We start from the raw sequence: 14,541 nt of genomic DNA, 5'->3' as shown, positions 1-14,541 counted from the left end.
CTCCGAAGCTTTTGAGGAAGCTTTTGCGTGACGAATGCCATCAACGTTGCCAGGCAGACAAAAAAACTGACTGGCGGTTCCCAGGTGTAACTTTTAAAATATGGCAATGTCTCGTTTAAGCTAGTCTAATGTTTGCTAAAAATGAAGATATAATTATTACTAGCATTCAATACAATCAATATTCATCAAATATACAACCAAGAACAGTTTTAAACGTAGGAAGAATTATAATTATATAATGTAGGTATTCAAATTAAAAATTAAAATAGGTTTTAATTTATGAATGCCAATTAAATAGTAGAAAACTGTCACTGCAGTTAGGTCACCGCGGAAGTGGGAAAGCGAGAAAGTGCGGAAGCGGAAGTGGGAAACCAAAGCGAGTTCCTCCACTATCATATACCCGATAAAAGATAAGAGAAAAACCTATTCGAACCTATTTGTGGCTACTTTATACCCGTTACTTGTAGTGCAGAGAAGACACTTTTGATTTGTTTTAAATCATTTAGTAGTTTGTATAAACTTACCACAAATTCGCGATAATACGTAAACACAACGTACAGTGTGCATATACTGAAAGCTGAACAGACCAATTTTATTATAATGATTTTGTTAAGTCTAAGCATAAAACCGTGTATATTCTTACCCTCCAAATAGGCAGATGTAATGGCTTCGACCACCCCAAACTGGGAGCTATGTTTCTGGCAGTATCCCAAAACCCACGCAATATGAATATAGTTAACCCATGAAGACAGCAAACCCCAAGAAAATATTATAAGCTTAAACTTAATTAGTAAGACAAATTAATAATGCAATTATTAAAGGATCGCAAATGGTGACAAACCTGACACTTGGCACAAACCAAAACGAGACCATAGGCAGAATTGATCAATTGAAAAATACCAAGGAGTGTCCACAGATCTAGACATTCTAAAATATGAATCATTATGGAAGAGAGTAAATGGTATTGATATATTTATATAATATGAAACTACCTTCAGTAATCGAAATATTGAAATCTGATAAAAGTAGACACATAAGCTAAAATAAAATAAATAAGACGGTATACACCCAATTATATTTAAAAGAACACACCAAATATCCATTACAAATCAGGAACGGAAGATGCAAAATTATCGAAATAACGAAACTCTTACACATCGCACGAAACTACGACTAATACTTTTCAAACTAAAACCCTAAGGAAAGTTTTATTAACTGCAACAGCCTTTCCAAATTGCCCCCTTAATAGGTAAGTTATTATATTAAGTATCACTGTGGGTGGCAGCACACATAGGTCACGACAAAATATCAATCGAAAGGTATGGTAATAACAGACACACTAGAATGGTAATAAACACTAAAATCCTTTAATAGCTCTCTAATTCAGCTTTAAATTTGTTCTCATTCAGCATCGTGCGAGCAAATCGTGGGTCAACAAACTTAACAAGAGAGAATGCTATCGTCGGGTTTCACGACTATCAGATACCCGCTACTCAGCTGGAAGTGCAAACGAGAAATTTCTATATTTTTTTGGAATAATAAAATGGTAAAAGGCTATCATCGATAGAAATTTCCAAAACTAACACAAAAATCAAAAAAATATCAAAAGATTTTTCAAAAGTCTTGGCGTGACATCTGTGTCTCTAAAACCTTTATTCTGAATCTCAACCTTCTAGCTTTTATAGTTCTGAGATCTCGACGGACAGACAGACGGACAGACGGACATGGAGAGTTCGACTCGACTATTGATCCTGAGCAAGAATATATATACTTTACATGGTCGGAAACTCTACCTTCTGCCTGTTGCATACTTTTGTATTTTAAATATGTGTTTACCTTTATACCCCTTACTCGATGAGTAAGAGGATATACTAGACTAAACACAAAGTATGTAGTTAAAATAGACATGTCCGCTAAAATGTCCATTATAAGAACTAGAAAACTGAGTTTTTAATAACACCCGCGCAGCGTTAATTTTTTTAAATATAATATTTTGGTGGTTGTTTTTATCATAACCTGTAGTTTAAGGAAAGTAGAAATTTATTGAAAGTAAAGAAATTCGTTTTCAAATTTAATCCAAGGAACATCTTTTTGAATTTCGAAAACCTTCAGTATCAAGAGAATTTATTTTTAATACTAACCCTTAAATTTAGCACCTAAACTGTTTATTAAAAGTTTACATCCAGGCGCAATATTTTTAAAACTGTATATTTGTAAACAGGACAGCTAATAATTGTTAAATTAATACTAACTATTTCCATCCCCAAGCTCCATTTGAACTTCTTTGGTAGGACAATATTTTAGACCTTTGAAATTTCCATACACTGAAACCAGAGAATATATCGCAAAACCTATGAAAATGGAAGAGAAAGTTTTAAATGTAAGGTTTTTAAGATAATGCATACTCACAGATGTGCAAGAAGTGGAAAATTGAATAGGCGTCAAATTTTTGAGCGGTTTCCCAGAAAATTAAGAAGAATACTTCAGCCTCCAATAAACAGAAAGTTATAATCCAGAAGCAATAAATAATTTTAACCTGTTAAAACAGAATGCTTAGAAAATATAGTAATTTATTTGTACCTCACCAACTTTGAATTTCAGGTAATTCAAAAAGAGTCCAGATCCCGCCAGAAAGAGTGATAAAATTTCCAAGAACATCAAAACATCTGTAGTTCGATAAATTTCGCGATACACCTCTGGTTGAGTAAAACGTAGAATAGTATATGTAAATTCAAAAAAAAGCGAAAATACAGCGCTCAGGAATAGAAAAAGTGATGCAAGGACAATGCATAGTGGCTTGCACATTTCGATGTTCTGGTTCCCTTTCAAAATTCCAACTAATAGAAGGAGGTTTTCCTCTGTTTGAGTAAACAAAGTATTATAATAGCAGCACTTCAAATATAATTCCGCTTAATTAGTTTATGTCATTACATTCAGAAACAATAAATAACACGAGCTTGAAGTAATTATGCATTTAAGGAAAAAGGTACATATGTATACCGAATGATATATTGTGTATTAAACACTTACAGAGGGTATATTCATTTCAGTCAGAAGTTTGCAACACAGTGAAGTGGAATGGAAAGAAGACTTTCAAAAACATTTTATGCTGGTTACATAAAAACTGAGTGACTGAGACTAGTTTGCGTACAAAACAGACGGACGGACATACGGACAGACACACAGAAGTATAGCTAGAAGAGTGTCTCGGCTATCAGATACCCGTTATTTTGCTAATCGATGTGCATGGAAGATGGACATAGTTTTTATATAGTTTTTTAGTTTTGTACATCAGCTTTTCAATGTCAAGAAAAAGCAATAATACCGTTCTATTCCGGAAATATGTATGATGTACGATGTATGAGTATGATGTATGGTGTATGATATACGATGTATGATGTATGTATTCCAATAAATTGAAATTTGATTTCGTTTAAGCTTCGATGTCTTAGCAGATTCCGCACAATTTAAAACAAAATAAAAACACAATTCTCAATCAATTTGAATATTGAAATTAGTTATATATATTTTAATTCGGCAGGAATGTTTTAAGAAGTTAATGCCCTCGGGTATACATATGTACATACCATATTAGATACTAGTTATCAGTGTTATCAGGAAGCACCCTGAAAATGTTTTCGATCAAGTGGTTTTTAACAATCTTTTTTGCTACCAGCACGTGTAACAAAACCAAAACGAAGCTGAAGACCAGGATACCTTAGGATGAAAGGCAAAGTAATAATATTTATATATTTTAATTATATATATATTTAATAATACCGTTGACTTACCGAATAATATAATTTGCCAATTCCAAACGGGATTTTTAGTTAGAATAATTGCATAGGTCATATAAGAGATCTCAAGCACTATTAACTCAAAAGTGACAATTATCCAGGAGAACACAAAGTGGAATTCCTGAAAAATAATTAAGTGTAAATGTTATTGATTTCATAAAGAATTCCTTAGCTCCCTTACTGTGTAATTCGACGATACCCACAGCAATCCACTGGCGCCGACACAAGCCGACAAAAATAACATATTTTCAAAATTAACTGGTTCACATTTCTCCCAGGAATCTGTTAATCGTATGGAGATCGATTAGTTTGGTTCATTTGCAGCCAAGTTGAATAACTTACAATATTTGAAGCAGTGCACCAGGCAAGGTAAAAATTTTGAACGTAAATAATATGTGAATGGGAAATAAATGACAAGTGCTAGGATACTTAGTATTTTCGGCATTATAGTCGAAAGGTCTATGTAGACTAATAAAGTTTAATTCCGAAAACAATGGGTGACTAGCCTGTAGGGGTAATAATCCTGTGATAGTTTTTTATTAATTGCCGTTTAGGTTTATTAGACAGGTTGGGGAAATTACACCCATTACTGTATTCATTAAAGTGTAGATGCAAGCATTTCTACCCTAAAAAGTATACATATATTTTTGATCACTAGTCTAGACTAGTCAAGTCTTTCTGGCCATGTCCGTCTTTCCGTCCGTATAACCGTCGAGATCTCGGGAACTACAAAACATGCAACTTTAGAGACGTCAACCAACGTTAAGCACAAACCTCTTAAAAAAGTAATTATTTTATTATCTGGTTTAACAAATCTTTGATCTTGATATTTATCTAGCAAACATCCTTCCATGCGAGCACAATTTTAAAATTTCGTGCTCCACTATCTGTGTAATGGGTATTTGGCAGTCGAGGTACTTAAATTTAACACTTCCCTCTTTTCTTGGTAATTTAATCCATAAAGTGACCAACTACATATAGTTACCAATAAAAGGCTACTAAAAATTGCCTTGAATCTATTAAATGAACCGTTTCGTATACAAACTTCAAATCAAAGTTTTTTCTAACTATCATAGAAATGATATGTTTCAGGAGGACATAAGAAGTAAAAGTAAACATTTTAAAAAATATGATAAGTTTCGTTGAAAAACGCTTAATTAGTGGTCGCCTTAAATAAAAGGTCTGATTCTTCGGGTGGCCTTAGGGTTCGGGAATAGCTTGCGACTGTTAGAAGGGAGACCAACATAAGCCCTGAAATAAAAAATAGAATAAAAGAGCAATATTGCATTAGTCATACAAATCTATGTACCTACCGAGACCAAAGTAGTTGTGAACTTTTTCATTGGTACCCAAGTGTTCTCCTTGGAAGTCGAACAGGATCAAGTGTAGAACAAAGCCAGCTAAAATAAAGGTCGAAGTCATCAGAAGCCACCAATGCAGATAACACAGATCCTAAACGCGAAAGTTCGGGATTCGTGAGAGTCTTCTTAAAAAAAGGTAAAAGGAGCCTTCGCAAACCTTAAACTTGATTACGACCATTAGGGTTCCGCACCAGCTATGCATTGTCCACAATAAGTAGTAGTTTTCTACTCCCGAAGTCGAAACTGTGCCAAATAGATAAACATGTATTTCCCAAGTGTTAAGATACGCTTATAATAGCCTTTATCACCTTGCAGACCATAAAACCTGATATAGATGAAATGTAATGCTAAATTAGCGGCCACAAGAAAGTTTATAAAAATGGCACAGATAAAAACCAGAATTTTGAAAATGTGCTCGAGCAAACAGCACATGACTGCGATACTGAGTGAACTGAACTATGCTGGCTTTTGTTGTAAACAGTAAACGGGTTACTGCCATAGAATATTAAAAAACAGAGTACACAGTAATGGCTCTAATCATCGAATTTCATTAAGGGATCGACGTAGTCGCGCAGGCAATTATACGACTCGCCATAATAGTAATAATATCGTTGGCGAGTGAACACAAATTTCAAGTGGCCGTGGAAGCCCAGAGGGTATCTAGTAATTGCAGTTCACATACGAATATATGATATTGCTTAGTAAGCTAAAGTCGCTGCCATGACAACTTGAGGACATAACAAACCGTCTGAAGTTTTCGTTTTCAGCCCCTGAACAATTATACAAACGCAACGGTATTGGTATATAAATACATAGTAAATGCTTTATTCATAAATTTCTTATGCAATTCGAGCTCTCGATTGTTGACGCTTCTTTCAAACTTAAATCTTTCCCGGAGATTCTCCTTACAAATATGAATCGAATGAACAATGTACTTACAAACATATATACCAGTATATACATATGTTTATTACAAATTTATATTTCTTTTCGCATTGGGGCTCTCAACAGTTTATAGATTATATCCTTAGTTTTAAACAAATATATCATTATTAACGTGTTTATGTTGTTAATTTGTGGGGATTCGGTTTAATAAGTAAAACGTTTGTACAAAGGCTTTGGAAATAGCTTTGTCTGCTCGTTCGATCGTTAGGTACAAAACGAATTTTACCAGAAATACATAGGATATCAAAAATGTAAGCGTTTCATATCGCCTTAAACTAAGCTTCTTCTTGTTTTTTTCCGTAACAAATATCCACTTAAATGGCTTATTTCAAGATGTTATTGTATCCCTTTGTGTAAGTGCGTTCAACGACTGTAAAAGTTAATGAGAATGTGAGGAGTGTGTGCTACTGGATGTGAGTGTGCCTCTAGATGTGGTTGATGGATGCACCTATTGCTTAGTAGGCGTTCCGGCGCTTGTAGTTACGCACATTGTTGGCCAGGCAACAGGCAAAGATGAAGCCGATCAGCTAAAATGGATATTTGGTTAATAAACCGGCTAAAGGAACTTATATTCAGCGTATAATTCTCACCTCCACTCCGATGAGGCCGATGCCCACATATTTAGCGTTCTCAGATCCAGCGGTCATTAATTCGATGAACTTTCCACGGCATCCCGGGTAGTAGTTGGCCGGGTTCAGGCACGAGCCGCTGCAACAACTTGAGGGCAGCAGTTCTCCCTTGGCAACATAGTCCAGAGCAGAGCTTGATCCGCAGCAGTGCAACTAAAGATTGCGTTGGGAAGTCATAAATATGGAAAATTCTTGGTTTTTGAAGCACTTACCGATTTCTGAATGGTATCGAAGACACCATCCTTATGAGTAGTGTCTGAATTCCATGCATTCTCGATAACGTTTCCCATTGCGTTCTCAAACTTCTCCTTGTTGGTAAACAGCAGAATAACGAGCGTCAGCTGCAGGATCAGCAGGATCAGCAAGAAGACGGCATAGCTCATGGTCATGCAGACGGATTCGCGAATGGCACCGCAGCATCCCAGGAATGAAATGAAGACCACAATCGAGCCCAAGCTGATAAGAATGATCGGCATGAGAGCCTGTGGCGGGAAGCCCACCTGTCCATTAACTTCGATTGTACCGATGCTTTTCAGAATCAGCACGCCATAAACAATGCTCAAGATGCCGATAATCTGTAGGTGAAGAGAAACGAAGGGTAAGACATAGTTTTAACTTAGTAATAAAATGAACTAATGACAAGACGTAACAGATACATAAGATACGCACTGCATTTTCACTTCCCACAAACAGCTCTAAATATAGTTCAAATTAATCAGCTCGCTCTCGTTTATTTTAATTGAAAGTGCCGGAGTGGAAGAACTTTCGCAATTACCATGCTAAAAAGACTTAATTACCACAGAACCCAGTAGCTGACCTCAGGGATTCCTGGTCAGGCTCAGGCACGCCATAAGCGGCGCATGGTTCATGATAATTAAAATAAGTAAGCGCGTTACGTAATTCCCCACTGAAATAGTTTGCTACCACCACAATATTGGTATCTGTCCAAGAGTATTTGCTGGCCAAACAAGGCTAAGACCGTCCGATCCGCTCGGATAAGATAAGGCAGCCCAAGATGAGAACTGAAAGCCAGCCGAGCGCCGCGCATCCCGTGACATTCGCACATGACAAGGCCACACCGTAGTTTTTGATTTTACGGCGGGGCTCAGTTCAGCTGGTCAGACAATGCAAATCAACTTTGATCTTTCGACTTGCAGCCCCAATTACGCGGTCGGTCATCAATTGAATCTGCTTGATTTCATTATGTGTGCATGATGCTCGCGGCCACTGTATCTGTATTTCTGTATTTATATCTACGTGGCGTGTGGGCTGCCTGGCTATAGCTCCGCAGATCGAGAACTCGAGCGGCTGTGCGCGAGGAGCTTTGAATGCAATGTGGCCAGCGGAGGCAGCTGGATGTGATTCCGTGTCAAAATCGAACCAAAAGTATTTCAAAATCCGAACAAAAGAAAGCAAAACCGCGGCACTCCGCTAAATGTTCCACTTTGCCAGCACCAATAAACAAAATGCGACATGAAAACAAGAGTTTTCGTTGAAAAACCTGTTTGCAGCCGCCAACTTTTCCTCCCCAGCTTTTACTCATTTCAGCCCGATTTCGGCTAACGAGGACATTACACAATCCGCATAAATATGGCCGAGACAATGCTGTTGCCCACATTTCGCCCAAAACTGTCGGCGACAGCTTCAATGACGTCACACTGGAATGAGAATACAATGCAAATTGCTTTTGCAAATACCAGAAAGCCCGAAGCAAGGGTCTGAGATCATATTGCCGACCAAAAAAAAAAAAGCACAAAATTAAACAGAAAAACAACCCTCAAGGGAAACGAAAATAGTTGAGAGTTTTGCGTACCGCAATAAAAAGATAGATATATATTTATTAATGTGCGGAACCACACCCAACCATGTGAATGGCTCGATTGGCGCCAAACTGACTGCATCCTCGAATCGAACGAGTAAACTTGAAGTGAGTGTGCTTAGGTAGGTGGGGCACAACAGTTTTGAGCTACCCGATGAGCAACAGGACATATGCGTGATGGGAATGCTCAAATGCAAGATTAAAGTGTACATTTTAATTGGCGTAGTCATGCAATGGATATATATGTCACGCTGCATCGAACACTGATGAATAGATATATACACTATCTCAAAGCCTTGTGCATTTAAAGGGATTTTTTGTGATGTTTCACAGAAATCTGGATATAAAACCTTGTGCACCCAAGAGAAAATTCAAGCAAAGAACTATCTTAGCTACATTTTATGGTGGCTAATAGCAGATCATCAGCCATCTACCTTAGTCTGCATACAATTATTACTTTTGTACAAGTCTCGTACCCTAGAATCAGAATCACTTTCCCAATACCACTCCAATAAAGTATATTCCTTAGAAAAGCTGAAACTCAACATTCGGTGCGATTTTCGATATTCTGTTTGGCTTTGGCTAAACGGATAAGTAAATATTTACTCCAGAAGTTGTTTGCACTACGCCTTGTGGCACAGGAAACGGCTATCGACGAGCTGAATGCAGGTCATTCAATACCAGTCGGCCTTACACTCATGGCCGGCACTGCACGCCCTTTTGCCAGCCCAGCAGCTGTGACTGACTTGTTGCGCTAATTATGGCAATACAGGTTTGTCATATGTTCTACCCCACTTTTTGCCAAGGAACTGGGAAAAACCCGCTCACACAGACTGGGGAGTAACTACAATAACAAATACTTTACGAAACTTTCAATGTGAATAATGCAATTTTCTTAGGATAGTGGAAAGCAACGTTTTATCATTCTGACAGTAATCGCGAGTGGTTTTTCTCAACATTTTCATGACAAACTGCGAACTGTTGTTCTGCCATTTTGCTTGTCGCTGCTGTTTTTCAAGCGTGGCGGCGGCAGCTTTTTCACTTTTAGCTGTAGTGGTGCTCGGCGAGCTCTGAAAGCGGCTTGTTAATTTATTTGGCTTGTCTGTCAAGTGTGCTATGTACTCGGCTATATACTCGATCGGGCCAGATAAATATCAACACGGCTCGCTGTAAGTGTAGACCGTGTATATGTACTACAAACTTCGGCTCTGCCAACCAGTTGATTGCTGTTGCCTTTGTTTTATCGCTCTTCTTTCTCCAGAGCAACAAGTTTTTATGTACGTCCCCGCTTTGGTTCTTTCTGCTCATTTACCTACTTATGTACAGGTATGTTTGGGCCACAGGTGCGGGCAAATCAAAAGGTCTTTACTTATACTCCAAACTATTAAGCCTACTTCAGCATACTTCACCAACATTAACCAAAAAGAGTAATAGATAATAGATTGCTGACAATACTCCGTTTATAAAATTTTATGTTGTGGCATTTTTCAGCATTGTTGATAACATTTTGACCGCAGCTGTATCATTTTATATTTATAATTCGTTTCGCTTTTCGGTTTGTTGCTTCACGTTAGTGACTCACATTGCCCGTGTTTTTGCAGGCACCTTTGCGAATGCAAAGTATTCAAAAATTTACGATGAGTATAACATCATTTGCTTAATTATTATTTTAACCGCAGTTTACAGGGTTTTGGCCCGGCAAGGCTATCACGTGTGTGTTCGTGGGAGTGCTCAAAGCCCATTTGAGCCCAAAAACTCTACTTCAAAAATGCGCTGAACGCGAACCTGCAATCGTGTTTATAAGAGTTTAACATTACACAGACATGATAAATGAAATCGTATCTTGTTTCTAACCAGAAAGTGTTTACGTACTCATTTTTGAAGCAAGGGAATTGGGAATTATTTTAAAATACCATAATTATAACTCTGCAATAAGTTCGAAATTCATCCATATTGGTAAACCTATTAAGTTATTTTATGTATTTATATAAATACATATCAAAATATTTGTATACATCTTCCTGTTTTATTATATTATGAATAGATAAATAACATTTTTTTTAGCATAGCGGGAAGTTCAAATCTAACTAAGGAAATGTGAGTCTTTACCGGAAATCCTTTCGGAAACTCAGATAAACATTTTTGACTGTTACGAATTTTTTTATTTTCCTGGCAAATCCCAGTAATTTTTTATTTCTGCTTCTCAGAACCGAGGAGTTTCGCACCGACAGCAAACCGTCCAGTTGCTGGAGTGGAAGCTGAACAGAAGGCGTCGGCGATGACATCACCAGAGTTCAATAACGAGTCTGAGAGACTGAATCAGCGGGCTAACAACAGAAAAGCACGAGTTCTCGACTTCTCAATGCGCCGCCTCTGTTCCCAGGGTTATATTACTAAAGTTTCAATATATCTATATTTATATACATATGTACCTGGATTTATCAGAGAATACTCAACACACTGTATGCACAATGCACACGTTGTATGCGAATGAATTTATCGACTCTTATTTCGACAGCACTTTCGTAACATAGTGTCCCATTTTGGCTTTCACGCAACTCTTTTGTACCGGTTTTGTATCGGTTTCGATTTCGGCGGTTATAAACCAGAAACGTAAACATAATCGAGACACACACATATGTATACTTATGTACTCACCGACACAATGGTGTTGAATATGAAGAGGATGTATTTGACCATAGATGTGCCGCAGTCCATCTTGATGTTGCTTCACTGTACCGTCTGGAAGGGGAAGCGAAAGAGCGCAATCGAATGCGTCGAATTAAAAGGGGTGTGCAAATGAATCAATTGGCAGGCTAAATGTACATTTACAAGCGATAATCACGTAAATAGATGAAATACACATGGCATTGTCGGGGGAAAGGAAATAAGACTGATAGAGAGGGCTGCTGCTTGTGGCCAGTGGCGATAAGGCTTTCAGAAGCATCCCATTATTACCCCGTTCCGAATTCGTTGCCCGGGCAACAACAAAGGCAATAACAAATGCAGCGTGCCCACTGCGGCAACAACAACAACAACAATGCGGACAACAGACAACGAAGGCCGCGTCAATGGGGCTCGAAGATTCAAGTGGGGAAAATGGGAAAAGTTCACTGCACTCTGCCAAGGAGAAGAGGAAGCGCAGCATACGCTTCACCCTCCGCCCCGCACTCCTTGCACAACACTTTTCCTCACGTACTACGCAGTCTTTTGTTTTCCTGCCTTCTCCTTCGCCACGTCCTTCTTTGCACTGCTTCTTCTTCCCAACCACTTTTTGCGGAGTGCAGCATCATCTAATTTTATTTTTGTGCTCTGGCGAGCTGGAAGCGCCAAACGAACACCACTCGTTTCCGTTAGCAGCTCTCTGGCTAATTCCGAGAATCTCACTACGTTTAATTGGTCTAGTTTAGAGCGCATCATTACCTTCGCCTTTAAATTATCACCAAGTTAAATTCCCACGAAATGCGCGTCCGTTCAAGTCGAACAACTTTTTGTTAGTCAGTGTGACCGTGGCGGGAGCGCTCTTATAAGCCCCGGTTCGCCAAAGCAAGCCCTAAATATGCCAGCAAAAGCAGGCACAGCCAGGGAACTTTGATAAGGAGCGAAACTTCGGTAACTACCTATCAATTACACATTCCCACTAGATATTACACCTTGTTCCAACCGAGTCACATTAATCGTTATATTATTAAGTTATGCTACAAATTTTTGGTATATTGTAGGTAAGTCAACTACCTTCGCACTGCTACTAATTTTTCCAAAATAAATTACGTGTGCTTCGACCTAACCTTGTTTAATATCAAAATAACTATGTTTTATCAAGAGCTGTTTGAAATATTAGTACACCTGTACGAATGTACCTCGAAACCCCCTTTTTGGTACCTAGGTACTTTTGGGGAAATCGGTTCCATTGCAGCAACGCTTTTCTTATCGCCGCTTAAGTCTAACAGAGCTTTTAGCGATAGGAAATGCGCTCATAAAAATATTGCTATATATCAGACTTTTTCAGTATCAAGCGGACCACGAACGAAATCGCATCGAACGACTTGCTCTTACTTAAATCGAAAACAAGTGAAATAAAATACATCTCAGCAATGGATTGCGGCGGCGTCTTTGTGAAATATGTGCTGTTCATATTCAACATACTGTTTGTGGTAAGACTCTAGGTCCTCAAGAGATGCAAAGATCAGCAATAGTGAAAAAGCGGGCGGTATCTTATCTGGCAAAAAATGACAAATAAACTCTCGAAGCTCAAGATTCCGTCCGAAGAGCCATGGATACTCATTTCAAAAGTTATCTTATCGAAAAATACTGGGAAAAGTGGTTGGAAGTGGTAAGAAACCTGGCATTCTTTAAATAAATCATTGCATGCCAATGCCGAACGTAATTACGGCTAATGATTCGAAACACAGTTGTCGGAAAACACATTGTACTCGGAAAGATAAGGGCATGAGTAATACCATACGTTCGAAGTCGTATCCACCATCCCCCTCAAAGATCTGGGGACCACATAGTATCGTGATGAAATTGTTTACAGCCTCCCAGCGAAGCAAGCAATGAGTCGATCGCAAATCGCAGTGAAACAAATGCTAGTTAGGCTTGGGTTCTTACATAATGGATTATCAATCCGCTCTAATTTGAACACAAGCCAAATGCATGACACTCAGAAGACAGTAACTGGGAACTTGGGCGGGGTGACTGTTATCCAATAGGCCTGATTCACCACCCACCATGAGTGGTGCCGAAACCTCTGACTAACTAGCACACTCTTCGTCTTTCCACTCTAGATATGCGGCATTTTGCTTATCACCTTCGGCTCCATCATGGTGTCCACCATAAAGGACTTCTCGGGCGTCGGCGAGACCTTCACGGCCAACAGCGTGGCCATCATCATCCTGGTCCTTGGCTGCGTCGTCTTCCTGGTGGCCTTCATGGGATGCTGCGGCGCCATTCGCGAGAATGCCTGTGCTCTGACCTCGGTAGGTGACCACGATGCACGCCCTGCTGGGTGCAACAATTGAATCTTTCCCTCTGTCCCTCTATGCTTTCAGTACTCTGTGGTCATGCTGGTGCTGCTGGTCAGTCAGCTGGCCCTCATTATCTACGTGTGGGTGGACCATGTGCAGATACAGCAATCCCTGGAGAAGATCGTCCAGACCATCTGGGATCAACGCAAGACCGATGCCCTCCTCATGGACACACTGCAGCGATCGGTGAGTTCTGCTGCCCCTCAAGCATTACATTGTGGATTCTTGTTGTTATTTAAGTGATATTCAATGAAGATTGTCTACCTACTGTGTTGTTCCACATTCATAAAGATAGCTTAACCGAGAATATACTCTGATTCCAGTTCAAGTGCTGCGGCTTGAACGGCTTCGCTGATTACGGCATTACGTATCCCGCCTCCTGCTGCGACTCGCCCTCCAATGGAACCTGCGCACTAACCCAAGTCATGACGCGATCCAGTTGCCTGAGAGCCGTCGATTCCTTCTGGGACACCAACGTGAGCATCATCAAGTACGCTGGCCTGGGTGTGACTGCTGTCGAGGTGAGGATTGAGTAGGATGTTCTGCGAATTCGCCAAACTGACTGGTACTTCTTTCAGCTTGTGGCCTTCATTTTCGCCTGCTGCCTGGCCAATCAGACCCGCAACTCTCAGAGACGCCAGAACTACTAAACGATGAAGCGCCATTAGTAGTATAGTATTAGGATTATCTCCCGACTCTTTTCATCGTCATAAAGTCAATATGAATAAATAAAACAAAGTGCTTCGCATGCTTACTCTGTATAATTGCGACATTTGATAGTTTATGATCATAACAAGGGCATTTCCCGATAAGGTAAATAAGGAAATGGAATACCTCGACTAATAGATACTCCTTAGTAAGCCAATGAGAGTGCAAGAGAGATCGAGATATGAAAACAGCAAGGCAACTGCATCCTCAATAGCATTAAAGCGCCACCTAGTGGTCAGATTTGTGGATCACAAC

At 39.2% G+C, this 14,541-nt stretch overlaps 4 protein-coding genes across 7 annotated transcripts; 1 reads left to right on the top strand and 3 right to left on the bottom strand.

Moving 5' to 3' along the window:
* Positions 1-2,199: 2,199 nt before the first annotated feature.
* On the bottom strand, positions 2,200-4,829 carry LOC117136591. Of its 3 annotated transcripts, XR_004459100.1 has the most exons (7): positions 4,140-4,829; positions 3,979-4,079; positions 3,792-3,918; positions 3,588-3,717; positions 2,590-2,696; positions 2,410-2,536; positions 2,200-2,351 (listed from the first exon to the last, which is right to left on the bottom strand). XR_004459100.1 is itself a non-coding variant. In XM_033297564.1 (4 exons), exons 1-4 carry the CDS (start codon positions 4,240-4,242, stop codon positions 3,599-3,601), a joined length of 450 nt encoding a protein of 149 aa, XP_033153455.1. In that variant the 5' UTR covers positions 4,243-4,829; the 3' UTR covers positions 3,544-3,598. The 3 variants fall into 3 exon arrangements, 1 of the variants encoding a protein (XP_033153455.1); XR_004459099.1 differs by having other exon boundaries at positions 2,410-2,696; XM_033297564.1 differs by lacking the exons at positions 2,200-2,351; positions 2,410-2,536; positions 2,590-2,696 and having other exon boundaries at positions 3,544-3,717.
* Positions 4,830-4,837: 8 nt separating this feature from the next.
* LOC117136592 lies at positions 4,838-5,807 on the bottom strand. The gene is made up of 4 exons (XM_033297565.1): positions 5,467-5,807; positions 5,316-5,401; positions 5,111-5,249; positions 4,838-5,048 (listed from the first exon to the last, which is right to left on the bottom strand). The coding sequence occupies exons 1-4, from the start codon at positions 5,588-5,590 to the stop codon at positions 4,951-4,953; spliced, it is 447 nt and encodes a 148-aa protein (XP_033153456.1). The 5' UTR covers positions 5,591-5,807; the 3' UTR covers positions 4,838-4,950.
* A 411-nt stretch (positions 5,808-6,218) lies between these two features.
* Positions 6,219-12,063, bottom strand: LOC117138684 (23 kDa integral membrane protein). The gene is made up of 5 exons (XM_033300939.1): positions 11,975-12,063; positions 11,210-11,293; positions 6,945-7,307; positions 6,694-6,885; positions 6,219-6,630 (listed from the first exon to the last, which is right to left on the bottom strand). Exons 2-5 carry the CDS (start codon positions 11,267-11,269, stop codon positions 6,559-6,561), a joined length of 687 nt encoding a protein of 228 aa, XP_033156830.1. The 5' UTR covers positions 11,270-11,293; positions 11,975-12,063; the 3' UTR covers positions 6,219-6,558.
* A 494-nt stretch (positions 12,064-12,557) lies between these two features.
* Positions 12,558-14,342, top strand: LOC117138685 (23 kDa integral membrane protein). 2 transcript variants are annotated; one of them, XM_033300940.1, is made up of 5 exons: positions 12,558-12,705; positions 13,339-13,530; positions 13,603-13,764; positions 13,902-14,099; positions 14,157-14,342. In XM_033300940.1, the coding sequence occupies exons 1-5, from the start codon at positions 12,646-12,648 to the stop codon at positions 14,226-14,228; spliced, it is 684 nt and encodes a 227-aa protein (XP_033156831.1). In that variant the 5' UTR covers positions 12,558-12,645; the 3' UTR covers positions 14,229-14,342. The 2 variants fall into 2 exon arrangements, with proteins under 2 accessions (XP_033156831.1, XP_033156833.1); XM_033300942.1 differs by lacking the exon at positions 12,558-12,705 and adding an exon at positions 12,810-12,884.
* Positions 14,343-14,541: the final 199 nt, after the last annotated feature.

The sequence above is a fragment of the Drosophila mauritiana genome, chromosome 2R (assembly GCF_004382145.1).
Source record: "Drosophila mauritiana strain mau12 chromosome 2R, ASM438214v1, whole genome shotgun sequence".
Lineage (NCBI taxonomy): Eukaryota > Metazoa > Arthropoda > Insecta > Diptera > Drosophilidae > Drosophila > Drosophila mauritiana.
Note: the sequence above shows the minus strand (reverse complement) of the source record. Positions and strands in the feature narration are given on the sequence as shown.